A 13,324-nucleotide genomic window follows, 5' to 3' on the forward strand; every position below is an offset into this window, starting at 1 on the left:
TACACTGTATCTGGGGTCGGTATATACTGTATCTGGGGGTCGGTATACACTGTATCTGGGGGTCGGTATATACTGTATCTGGGGGTCGGTATACACTGTATCTGGGGGTCGGTATATACTGTATCTGGGGGTCGGTATATACTGTATCTGGGGGTCGGTATATACTGTATCTGGGGTCGGTATATACTGTATCTGGGGTCGGTATACAGCCGGTATACACTGTATCTGGGGGTCAGTATATACTGTATCTGGGGCCGGTATACACTGTATCTGGGGGTCGGGCCGCGCTGCCTCCTCCCCGTTATATAACCCGCCGTGCTCCTCGCACTGGCCCGGCCTCCTCCGCCTCCTCCCGCCGCCGCCGGCAGCAGCAGCTTCGTGTCCGCTGTCAGTGTGTGCGGGTCCCGGGATGATGATGGAGAATCTCCTGGAGAACCCGGTCCGCGCCGTGCTCTACCTGCGGGAGCTGACCAGCATCGTGCAGAACCAGCAGAGCCTCATCCACACCCAGCGGCAGCGCATCGACGAGCTGGAGCGGAGGCTGGACCAGCTGGGCACCGAGAACCGGAGCCTCCGGGACCTGCACCAGGCAGCGCAGCACAGCCCCAACCCGGCGCCGCAGAGCGCCCCCGAGAGCCCGGCGCACGGCCAGGCGCAGTCCCCGGCGCATCAGCTTCCTGCACCCGCCCCGAGCTGCGAGCCTGAGCCGGAGCCCGGACAGAGCGCTGCGCCCCGGAGCTCCCCGCAGCTGCACAAGCCGCAGACCCTGTGCAAGGCCATCCTGGGGAGGAAAGCCGAGTGAGTACCGAGCCCTCCGGGATGGGTGTGCGGGGCCATGTGTGGGGGAGCCCTGCCATCACCCGGTTCCCGGTGTTTAGGGTGCCCATCTGCCTGCTGCCTATGATGTCCTCTATAGGGTCGGTATAAATAGGGTCTATAGATGCCACTGCCCCTGTGGGGTTGTCATCAGTTGCCCACTCTAGGGTCATGTATACAACAATATCAGGATATTTAGGGTACAGCGATGGGCTCCTCTCTCCCCCCATCTGCCTCACGCCTTCTATGGGGTTGGTACATTTGTTACCCTATCTAGGGTTTCATTTCCCTTTATAGGTTTGTTCTTATTACTTGCCGTCTTTTGGACTTCGGTATAGAAGAAGCTTCCCTTCCATGATGCCATGTCTTGGTATTAAGGGTACAACGAAGGGCTCTCCTCTTACATCCATATAACTTCTTTCTCTGATGCCACCTATGAGGTTGTTATAGTTATCTGCCCTCTCTAGGGTTTGGTTGCCATTTATAGGGCAGATACAATTAGTTGATCTCTATAGGATTCATATACAGTAGAAGCTTTTCAATGATGACTGTATAGTGGGGTATTAAGCATACAGCGGTGGGCTCTCCTAAGACACCCATTTGCCTTATTTTTCTTATGCCATCAATGGGTTGCTATAGTAGAAGCTTCCTGGTGAAGTCTCGCTATCAGGTTTTTTTTAGTCTGTCAATGTTATGTCTCCTATACCCCATCTTTTTCTGATTATCTCTATGGGGTTGGTATAATTAGTTGCCCTATCTATGGTTGGTATAGTTATTTGCACTCTCTACAGTTCAAGCAGAAACTTGACTCTGTAACGGGGTAATTAGGGTACCGCAATGGGCTCCACCCTTTCCCCCACCTGCTTTTCTTCTCTGATGCCCTCTATGGGTTATTATTGGTTACTATCTCTAGAGTTGGTATAATTGACCTCTCTAGGGTTAGTAAAATTAGATAGCCTTTAAGTGATTCAGGTATAGTAGAAGCTTTCCATGATAGCTTTATATTAGGGTACAGAGATGGGCTCCCCTTGCTCCTCTGACTTGTTTCTGCTTTTGTTCTCTGATGACCTCTATGGGTTGATATAATTAGTTACCCTCTCCAATATTGGTATAACTAGTTTGCTTCTCTAGGGTTCATGTACAGTAGAAGCTTCCCGGTGATGAGTCTGTATCAGGGTATTTGGGGTGCGACGATGGGCTCTTCTCTCCCCTATCTGCCATCCTTTGATGCCTCTATACGGTTGTTATAATTAGATGCCCTCTATAGCATTTGTGTACAGGAGAAGCTTCCTGGTTATGGCTGTATTTTAGGGTACGGCCATGGGCTCTCCCCCCTCCTCACTTTGCCTTGTTTTTGTGATGGCATTTATGTTGAGTTTACCTTACTGATCCATGTTCTGGTCTGTCGTGTTTATTGCAGTTAGTGCCACCCGGGCATATGCCAGCCTCTGATCCTTTATATCTGCAGGCTAAGCCTTGGCATGGCAGTAGGCATCCTTTGGGCACTCCATCTGTTGTGGCACTGTATAACGAGTACATTTTGCTCCTGCACGCTTTCCATTTGAAGGAATCCTGCAGGGTTAGGTGCTCTCTGCCTGAAATGTAGAACCACAATCATGCACAACATGCTTGATGTTATAGCACCTGCAGAAATGGCGTGCCTAGGTGCCCACATGGGGGCTCTCATTTTAGCTATTCTTAGATTTCCTTCTTTACTATTAACCCATGCAGTGCCAGTGCCGGTAGTCCCTGTAGAGGGATGTGAGGGTCCCTGCTCCCCAGGGAGTTACACATTACAGGGAGGTCGGGTGTTCATGGCACTGCTGTCAGTGTCTCAGGGTGACCTGTGCAACCCATCTAGGTCCGGATCCCTCATGCCAGCTGTGCCCACCCCCTCTTGGCACTGTCATAATCTCACCTTGACAGAGAAAGCAGACACGTAGTCTCTTTTATTATGTGCCCCCCCCCGTCCCCTCCGCTGCGGTGTAATAACGTCCTCATCTCCTATATTCACTGAGCTGCTCGTTGGGTCATCTCTGCACCAGGATCACAGGATGGATGATGGGAGGGATGGTGCAGCTCTACATGCGGAGAATCTGGATGTGTGAGGATTGTGGGAAACGGCTACAGGAGCGTGCTGGTCCCAGAGGTCACTGGAGGGGTGTACTGGTTATATGGTGATAGTATGAGGGGTGTACTGGTTATATGGTGATAGTATGGGGCTGTACTGGTTATATGGTGATAGTATGGGGGTGTACTGGTTATATGGTGATGGTAGGGGGGTGTACTGGTTATATGGTGATGGTATGAGGGGTGTACTGGTTATATGGTGATGGTATGAGGGGTGTACTGGTTATATGGTGATGGTATGAGGGGTGTACTGGTTATATGGTGATAGTATGGGGCTGTACTGGTTATATGGTGATAGTATGGGGCTGTACTGGTTATATGGTGATAGTATGGGGGTGTACTGGTTATATGGTGATGGTAGGGGGGTGTACTGGTTATATGGTGATGGTATGAGGGGTGTACTGGTTATATGGTGATGGTATGAGGGGTGTACTGGTTATATGGTGATGGTATGAGGGGTGTACTGGTTATATGGTGATAGTATGGGGCTGTACTGGTTATATGGTGATAGTATGGGTATGTACTGGTTATATGGTGATGGTATGGGGTGTACTGTTATATGGTGATAGTATGGGGCTGTACTGGTTATATGGTGATAGTATGAGGGGTGTACTGGTTATATGGTGATAGTATGGGACTGTACTGGTTATATGGTGATAGTACGGGGCTGTACTGGTTATATGGTGATAGTATGGGGCTGTACTGGTTATATGGTGACTGTATGGGGCTGTACTGGTTATATGGTGATGGTATGGGGGTGTACTGATTATATGGTGATGGTATGGGGCTGTACTGGTTATATGGTGATAGTATGGGGCTGTACTGGTTATATGGTGAAAGCATGGGACTGTACTGGTTATATGGTGATAGTATGTGAGGGTACTGGTTATCACTTAACCATCTGCTCACTCTTTCTATCCTCCTTCTCCTAGTCGCTGGAGACATCGCTCCCAACCCCGGCCCCCCATGTTATAGCCAGTCAAACCTCCCAACTGCTACACTCAGAAACCCCTCTAACCTTATTAATACTCCATGCATGCCTTCCGCCTCTTTCAATTGTGCCCTTTGGATTTCTCGCTCTGTGTGTGTAATAACCTCCCTTTCATCCATGACTTCTTCCTTTCTGATTCTCTTAACCTCCTGGCTCTTACTGAAACCTGGATCCAGCAGTCAGACACCACTGCTGATGCTGCTCTCTCATATGGTGGACTACACTTTTCTCATACCTCAAGATCGGACAACAGAGTAGGTGGAGGCGTTGGTCTGCTCCTATCACCCAAATGTACCTTTCAGGTTATCCCCCAAGTACCCTCACTTTACTTCCCTTCCTTTGAAGTCCATGCTGTCAGACTCTACATCCCCTTCTCCATGCGAGTGGCGGTGGTGTATCGTCCTCCCGGCCCCTCTCATCAGTTCCTGGATCACTTTGCCACCTGGCTTCCACACTTTCTCTCCTGTGACACCCCCACCCTCATCTTGGGTGACTTCAACATCCCCATTGCTTTTTCCCTCTCCCCATCTGCTTCTCACCTTTTATCTCTAACCTCTTCTTTTGGCCTCTCGCAGCATACTAACGCTCCAACGCATGAAGACGGAAACTCCCTCGACTTGGTCTTCTCCCGGCTTTGCTCAGTGGACGATTTCACAAACTCCCCTCTCCCGCTCTCTGACCACAACCTTCTTTAATTCTCTATCAAGAACTGCCATCCCGCTCAGGTCACCCCCACTTTCCACACTTATAGAAACATACAGGCCATTAACACCCAGAAACTTGCGAAGAACTTGCAGTCCTCATTGGCCCCAATCTCCTCCATCTCATGTCCTGATTCTGCACTGAAGCATTACAATGAAACCCTGCAAAGTGCCCTGGATGAAGCTGCACCTCCTATACATAGAAGAACTCGGCACAGACGACGACGACAACCGTGGCACACACTGCAAACACGTTTCCTACAGCGGTGCTCCAGGTGCGCCGAACGTCTGTGGAGAAAATCTAATCTACCCGAAGGTTTCATCCATTATAAGTTTATGCTTAAAACATACAACTCTGCCCTTCACTTCTCCAAACAAACCTACTTTAACACCCTCATCACCTCCCTGTCCAATAACCCTAAACGTCTCTTTGACACCTTCCATTCCCTACTCAACCCAAGAGTGCAGCCAATTGACCACATTCGACAGGAAATTGTCTCCCAATCCCTTCAGACCATGCACTGTCCTCCCTCCCCCACTGCATCCAGTTAACTCTCTGACTTTGAACCAGTTACAGAAGAAGAAGTAAGCAGGCTCCTTGCATCTTCTCGCCCCACCACTTGCACCAGTGACCCCATTCCTTTACATCTCCCCCAGTCCCTTTCCCCGGCTGTCACCCCTCACGTAACAAAAATATTCAACCTTTCTCTCTCTCTTCCGGTATTTTTCCCTCCTCATTTAAGCATGCCATCATACACCAATTACTTAAAAAACCCTCCCTCGACCAAAACTGTGCCGCTAATTATAGACCTGTCTCTAATCTTCCCTTCATCTCTAAACTCCTGGAACGCCTGGTCCACTCCCGTCTTACCCGCTATCTCTCAGATAACTCTCTTCTCGACCGTCTTCAATCTGGCTTCCGCTCTTTACACTCTACTGAAACTGCCCTCACTAAAGTCTCTAATGACCTACTAACAGCTACATCTAATGGTCACTACTCCATGCTAATTCTCCTGGATCTCTCTGCAGCATTCGACACTGTGGATCATCAGCTCCTCCTCACTATGCTCCGCTCCATCGGCCTCAAGGACACCGTTCTCTCTTGGTTCTCCTCCTATCTCTCTGACCGCTCCTTCACTGTTTGTTTTGCTGGTTCCTCCTCCTCTCACCTTCCCCTTAAGGTACCGTCACACTAAGCGACGCTGCAGCGATAGCGACAACGATGCCGATCGCTGCAGCGTCGCTGTTTGGTCGCTGGAGAGCTGTCACACAGACCGCTCTCCAGCGACCAACGATGCCGAGGCCCCCGGGTAACCAGGGTAAACATCGGGTTGCTAAGCGCAGGGCCGCGCTTAGTAACCCGATGTTTACCCTGGTTACCAGCGTAAAATGTAAAAAACAAACAGTACATACTCACCAGCGCGTCCCCCAGCCTCTGCTTCCTGACACTGACTGAGCTCCGGCCCTAACAGCAGAGCGGTGACGTCACCGCTGTGCTTTCACTTTCAGTTTAGGGCCGGCGATCAGTAAGAGTCAGGAAGCAGAGGCTGGGGGACGCGCAGGTGAGCATGTACTGTTTGTTTTTTTACATTTTACGCTGGTAACCAGGGTAAACATCGGGTTACTAAGCGCGGCCCTGCGCTTAGTAACCCGATGTTTACCCTGGTTACCAGTGTAAAATATCGCTGGTATGGTTGCTTTTGCTTGTCAAACACAGCGATACACGGCGACCTAGCGACCAAATAATGTGCAGACCTTCTAGCAGCGACCAGCAATTTCACAGCGGGATTCTGATCGCTGCTGCGTGTCAAATACAGCGATATCGCTCCCTAGGACGCTGCAACGTCACAGATCGCTGGCGACGTTGCTTAGTGTGACGGTACCTTTACTGTTGGGGTTCCTCAAGGATCAGTCCTAGGCCCCCTCCTCTTCTCTCTCTATACACGGCCCCTATTGGACAAACAATCAGCAGATTTGGGTTCCAGTACCATCTCTATGCTGATGACACCCAATTATACACTTCTGCTCCTGATATCTCACCTGCCTTTTTAGAAAACACCAGTGATTGTCTTACCGCTGTCTCTAACATCATGTCCTCCCTCTATCTGAAACTGAACCTGTCAAAAACTGAACTCCTCGTGTTCTCTCCCTCTACTAACCTACCTTTGCCTGACATTGCCATCTCCGTGGGTGGTTCCACCATTACTCCCAAGCACCATGCCCGCTTCCTTGGGGTCATCCTTGATTCTGAGCTTTCCTTCACCCTCCACATCCGATCACTGGCTCGCTCTTCTAATCTGCATCTCAAAAACATTTCTAGAATTCACCCTTTTCTTACTTTCGACACTGCAAAAACTCTCACTGTTTCTCTTATTCATTCTCATCTGGACTATTGTAACTCTCTCTTAATCGGCCTCCCTCTTACCAAACTCTCCCCGCTCCAATCTGTCCTGAATGCTGCTGCCAGGATTATATTCCTCACCAATCGTTACACCGATGCCTCTACCCTGTGCCAGTCATTAAACTGGCTACCCATCCACTCAAGAATCCAGTACAAAACTATTACCCTCATCCACAAAGCACTCCATGGCTCAGCACCACCCTACATCTCCTCTCTGGTCTCAGTCTACCACCCTAACCGTGCTCTCTGTTCTGCTAATGACCTGAGGTTAGCATCCTCAATAATCAGAACCTCTGACTCCCGTCTCCAAGACTTTACACGTGCTGCGCCAATTCTTTGGAATGCACTACCCAGGTTAATACGATTAATCCCCAATCCCCACAGTTTTAAGCATTCCCTAAAAACTCATTTGTTCAGACTGGCCTACCGCCTCAACGCATTAACCTAACTATCCCTGTGTGGCCTATAAAAAATAGAAAAACAAAACACATAATCAGGTTCCTTGCATCGTGTTCTCATACACGTTATGCAGTTAATAGCCTCTGTGTCTGTACTGCTACATACTTAGGCTGATAACTGGTTCATGCAGCTTTACATGAACACCCGATTCTTACACTATGGCTGGTCCGAACAACGAAAGCAATTGTTACCATCCACCTCTCGTGTCTCCCCTTTTCCTCATAGATTGTAGCTTGCGAGCAGCAGGGCCCTCATTCCTCCTGGTATCTGTTTTGAACTGTGATTTCTGTTATGCTGTAATGTCTATTGTCTGTACAAGTTCCCGCTATAATTTGTAAAGCGCTGCGGAGTATGTTGGCGCTATGTAAATAAAATTATTATTATTATTACTACTATTATATGGTGATAGCATGAGGGCTGTACTGGTTATATGGTGATAGTATGGGACTGTACTGGTTATATGGTGATAATATGGGGCTGTACTGGCTATATGGTGATAGAATGAGGGATGTACTGGTTATATGGTGATAGTATGAGGGGTGTATTGGTTATATTGTTATTATTTATTTATATAGCATATTAATTCCATGGTGCTGTACATGAGAAAAGGGGTTATGTACAGAGTTATAGATATCGTTTACAGTAAACAAATTTACAATGACAAACTGATAAGGAGGGAAGAGGACCGTGTCCTTGCGGACTTACATTCTACGGGATAATGGGGAAGAGACAAGGTCGGGGGTGCGGCAGCTCGGGTGCTGGTGAGGCGGCAGCTCGGGTGCTGGTGAGGCGGCAGCTCGGGTGGTGGTGAGGCGGCAGAATTGTGATTGCAGGCTGTAGGCTTTCCTGAAGAGATGGGTTTTCAGGTTCCGTCTGAAGGATCCGAGGGTGGTGGATAAATGGACGTGTTGAGGCGTGGAATTCCAGAGGATGGGGGATATTCGGGAGAAATCTTGGAGGCGGTTGTTTGAGGAATGAATAAGTGTGGAGGAGAGTAGGAGGTCTTGGGAGGATCGGAGATTACGTGAGGGAAGGTATTGGGAGATTAGTTCAGAGATATAGGGAGGGGACAGGTTGTGGATGGCTTTGTAGATCAGTGTTAGTAGTTTGAACTGGATTCATTGGGGAATTGGGAGCCAGTGGAGGGATTTGCAGAGGGGAGAAGCAGGGGAGTAGCGAGGAGAGAGGTGGATTAGCCGGGCAGCAGAGTTGAGGACAGACTGGAGCGGTGCAAGAGAGTTAGCGGGGAGGCCACAGAGGAGGGTGTTGCACTAATCGAGGCGGGAGATGATGAGGGCATGCACAAGAGTCTTAGTAGATTGTGGGCTGAGGAAGGTATGGATTCTGGCAATATTTTTGAGTTGGAGGCGACAGGAGGTGGCAAGAGTTTGGACGTGCGGTTTGAAAGACAGGGCAGAATCGAGAGTTACTCCGAGGCAGCGGATTTCAGGTGCGGGAGAGAGCGTGATGCCGTTTACCATAATAGACAGATCAGGTAGGGGGGATACGCGAGATGGGGGAAAGATGATGAGTTCGGTTTTGTCTACATTGAGTTTTAGGAAGCGAGAGGTGAAGAAGGAGGATATGGCTGATAGACACTCCGGGATTCTGGACAGCAGAGAGGTGACATCTGAGCCAGAGAGGTAGATCTGAGTGTCGTCCGCATACAGGTGGTACTGGAAGCCATGGGACTTTATGAGTTGTCTGAGACCAAGGGTATAGATGGAAAAAAGTAGGGGCCCTAGGACAGATCCTTGAGTGACTCCAACAGAGAGAGGGCGGGATGAGGAGGTAGTGTGGGAGTGGGAAACGCTAAATGTGCGGTCGTAAAGGTAAGTGGCAATCCAGGACAGGGCAAGGTCTTTGATGCCAAGGGAAGAAAGAATCTGTAGCAGTAGGCAGTGGTCGACTGTGTCGAAGGCAGAGGACAGGTCGAGAAGGAGGAGGATGGAGAACTGTCTGTTAGTTTTGGCTGTAAGTCATTGGTAATTTTGGTCAGGGCAGTTTCTGTGGAGTGGTGGGGGCGGAAGCCAGATTGGAGGTTGTCAAGGAGAGAGTTAGATGAGAGGTGGGAGCAAAGTTGAGCATGGACATGCTGCTCAAGGAGTTTTGAAGCAAACGGAGTGATATGGGGCGATAGCTGGGCATAGCAGTTGGGTCAAGGTTAGTTTTTTTTGAGGATTGGTGTGATGGTGGCATGTTTGAAGGCAGAGGGGAAGGTACCAGAAGCTAGCGATAGGTTGAAGAGATGGGTTAGGGCTGGAATGAGCATGTTAGTGAGGTTGGGGAGCAGTTGGGAAGGGATGGGGTCAAGTGCACAGATGGTGAGGTGTGATTTGGAAAAGAGGCGAGTAAGCTCTCCTTCAGTGATGTTGGAGAGGGAGGTTATTAGGGAAGGGCAGAGGTCTGGTATATGGAGTGGTTGGGGTGGTGGAACAATAAGGGTATGTTTCCACGGTCAGGAAACGCTGTTTTGTTTTGTAAAGAGGAATGGTCAAAAATACCTTCATCCAGGAACTCATTAAAAGCTACAGGAAGCGACTAGAGACTGTTATTTTTGCAAAAGGAGGATCTACTAAATATTAATGTCACTTTTCTGGTGACGTGCCCATACTTATGCACCTGTCAAATTTTGTTAGAATGCAGATTGCACATTTTCTGTTAGTACAATAAACCTCATTTCAAGGCAGAAACATTACTATGTCCAACAGTTATTAGATATATGAAACTGAAATAGCTGTTGCAAAAAAAACAATTTTTATAAAACATTAAGCTTAAGATTAATAGGGGTGCCCAAACTTTTTCATATAACTGTATATGATGACTGTATGGGGCTGTACTGGTTATATGGTGACTGTATGGGGCTATACTGGTTATATGGTGATAGTATGGGGCTGTACTGGTTATATGGTGATAGTATGGGGTGTACTGGTTATATGGTGACTGTATGGGGGGTGTACTGGTTATATGGTGATAGTATGGGGCTGTACTGGTTATATGGTGATAGTATGGGGCTGTACTGGTTATATGGTGATAGTATGGGGGTGTACTGGTTATATGGTGATAGTATGGGGCTGTACTGGTTATATGGTGATAGTATGGGGCTGTACTGGTTATATGGTGATGGTATGGGGCTGTACTGGTTATATGGTGATAGTATGGGGGTGTACTGGTTATATGGTGATGGTATGGGGCTGTACTGGTTATATGGTGATAGTATGGGGCTGTACTGGTTATATGGTGATAGTATGGGGTGTACTGGTTATATGGTGATAGTATGGGGCTGTACTGGTTATATGGTGATAGTATGAGGGGTGTACTGGTTATATGGTGATAGTATGGGGCTGTACTGGTTATATGGTGATAGTATGAGGGGTGTACTGGTTATATGGTGATAGTATGGGCTGTACTGGTTATATGGTGATAGTATGGGGCTGTACTGGTTATATGGTGATAGTATGGGGTGTACTGGTTATATGGTGATAGTATGGGGCTGTACTGGTTATATGGTGATAGTATGAGGGGTGTACTGGTTATATGGTGATAGTATGGGGTGTACTGGTTATATGGTGATAGTATGGGGCTGTACTGGTTATATGGTGATAGTATGGGGCTGTACTGGTTATATAGTGAAAGTATGGGGGGTGTACTGGTTATATGGTGATAGGATGGGGTGTTCTGGTTATATGGTGATAGGGCCTTTCAGAATGTGCAGTGTCTTGTGTGTCCTGTCTTATCCGGGTTGTGGGGCAGAGATGGCCGAAAGCTGACCCAGCTATCGAGGAGGACATGTCACCAGCAGCGTCTTCTGTCCAGCTGGTGCCCGGAGATGTAACAGCACAGACTGACGGCTGCGATAATGTGTGTATTGGCAGAGAGCACTGAACTGTGACTCTTAACCTATGTGTACCCTCAGCTGTATGAGCAGGAATAGGGCCGGATGGGTACGCAAGGGTAATGAACAAGTGAGGATCTGGAGAATTTGGCCCTGAAGTATGAGGAATATTAAATTATCCTTCAAAAATATCAATCCCCTGAGTATCGGAATCCTTGTAATCAATGACATTATAAAGTAACCCAAAATACAGAATCTGAAAAGTACTTTATATATGAATACTGCCCCTATATACAAGAATACAATTACTATAATACTGCCCCTATGTACAAGAATATAACTACTATAATACTGCTCCTATGTACAATAATATAACTACTATAATACTGCTCCTATGTACAATAATATAACTACTATAATACTGCCCCTATGTACAAGAATATAACTACTATAATACTGCTCCTATGTACAAGAATATAACTACTATAATACTGCTCCTATGTACAATAATATAACTACTATAATACTGCTCCTATGTACAATAATATAACTACTATAATACTGCCCCTATGTACAAGAATATAACTACTATAATACTGCCTCCTATGTACAGGAATATGACTACTATAATACTGCCCCTATGTACAAGAATACAATTACTATAATACTGCCCCATATGTACAAGAATATAACTACTATAATACTGCTCCTATGTACAAGAATATAACTACTATAATACTGCCCCCTATGTACAAGAATATAACTACTATAATACTGCCCCTATATACAAGAATATAACTACTATAATACTGCCCCGTATGTACAAGAATATAACTACTATAATACTGCTCCTATGTACAAGAATATAACTACTATAATACTGCCCCCTATGTACAAGAATATAACTACTATAATACTGCTCCTATGTACAAGAATATAACTACTATAATACTGCCCCCTATGTACAAGAATATAACTACTATAATACTGCCCCTATGTACAAGAATATAACTACTATAATACTGCTCCTATGTACAAGAGTATAACTACTATAATACTGCTCCTATATAGACTATAACTACTATAGTACTGCCCCATATGTACAAATATATAACTACCGTACTATAATACTGCTCCTATGTACAAGAATATAACTACTATAATACTGCCCCTATGTACAAGAATATAACTACTATAATACTGGAAAGAAAAAGCAACGAAGATCAGCTCACCTCCTCTCAGTCCCAGCGCACGGATCATGCAGTGCTGCAAGTAGTACAAAGGAAAAGCAGAAGTCCAGCGTGGGTGATGTCCATAAAAAATACCTTTTATTCCATTTTTGTTAAAAGCACATAAATCCAAAGTCCATCTTCATATCCATAGACACAAAAACGGGTGATTCCTACCAGTGACAGTCACAGGCTTAAAGTGCATTAAAATCAAACGCGTTTCAACGGTCGTGCCGCCTTACTCATTGTGATAAAAATAAAATGAAAGAGGGCTGCCATATAGGACTAGGCCCATTAGGTTACACCCCCTGGTCTTGCAGACAACAGAAACAGGGCAACACCTACAGGTAATTAGTGAGTTTAGCCTGAAATTTGCATGTACAAATACTATGCTTAAGGCAGGAGAAAGGGAAAAAAAAAAAAAAACCATATATGCAAGAATTATAACTTATCATTCATAATAATTCATAAGATCCTGCCGGATATTCATGCCTAGGGGGGCTCTGGACTTAAGTTGATACATCCACCATATCTCTCTGTTGGTTATTTTTCTTTTTATATCTCCCCCTCGAAATGGAGCTTTAACCCTTTCAATCCCGCGGACCTCCAATGAGCTGACGTCCCCATTGTGTTTATGGATGAAGTGTCTTATGGGTGATTTTATTCACTGCATCAGACAGGTGCCTCCGTATTCTCACCTTCAGGGGACCCCCTGTGCACCCCACATATTGCTGGTCACAGGTGGGGCCATTAATCAGATAC

The 13,324-nt window shown here is 46.8% G+C and overlaps 1 protein-coding gene across 9 annotated transcripts in view; it reads left to right on the forward strand.

Moving 5' to 3' along the window:
* The first annotated feature begins 327 nt into the window (after window positions 1-327).
* IQSEC3 (IQ motif and Sec7 domain ArfGEF 3) overlaps window positions 328-13,324 on the forward strand; it is a 74,444-nt gene continuing 61,447 nt past the window's right edge. For all 9 annotated transcript variants that reach the window (XR_013215965.1, XM_077266984.1, XM_077266985.1 and 6 more), the window contains exon 1: window positions 328-798. Coding sequence is in view for 8 of the 9 variants with exons in the window: in XM_077266984.1 (XP_077123099.1) it covers window positions 410-798 (389 nt within the window). In the remaining variant the exon portion in view is untranslated. The remainder of the gene's footprint in view (window positions 799-13,324) is intronic.

Source organism: Ranitomeya variabilis, chromosome 5 (genome assembly GCF_051348905.1).
Source record: "Ranitomeya variabilis isolate aRanVar5 chromosome 5, aRanVar5.hap1, whole genome shotgun sequence".
Lineage (NCBI taxonomy): Eukaryota > Metazoa > Chordata > Amphibia > Anura > Dendrobatidae > Ranitomeya > Ranitomeya variabilis.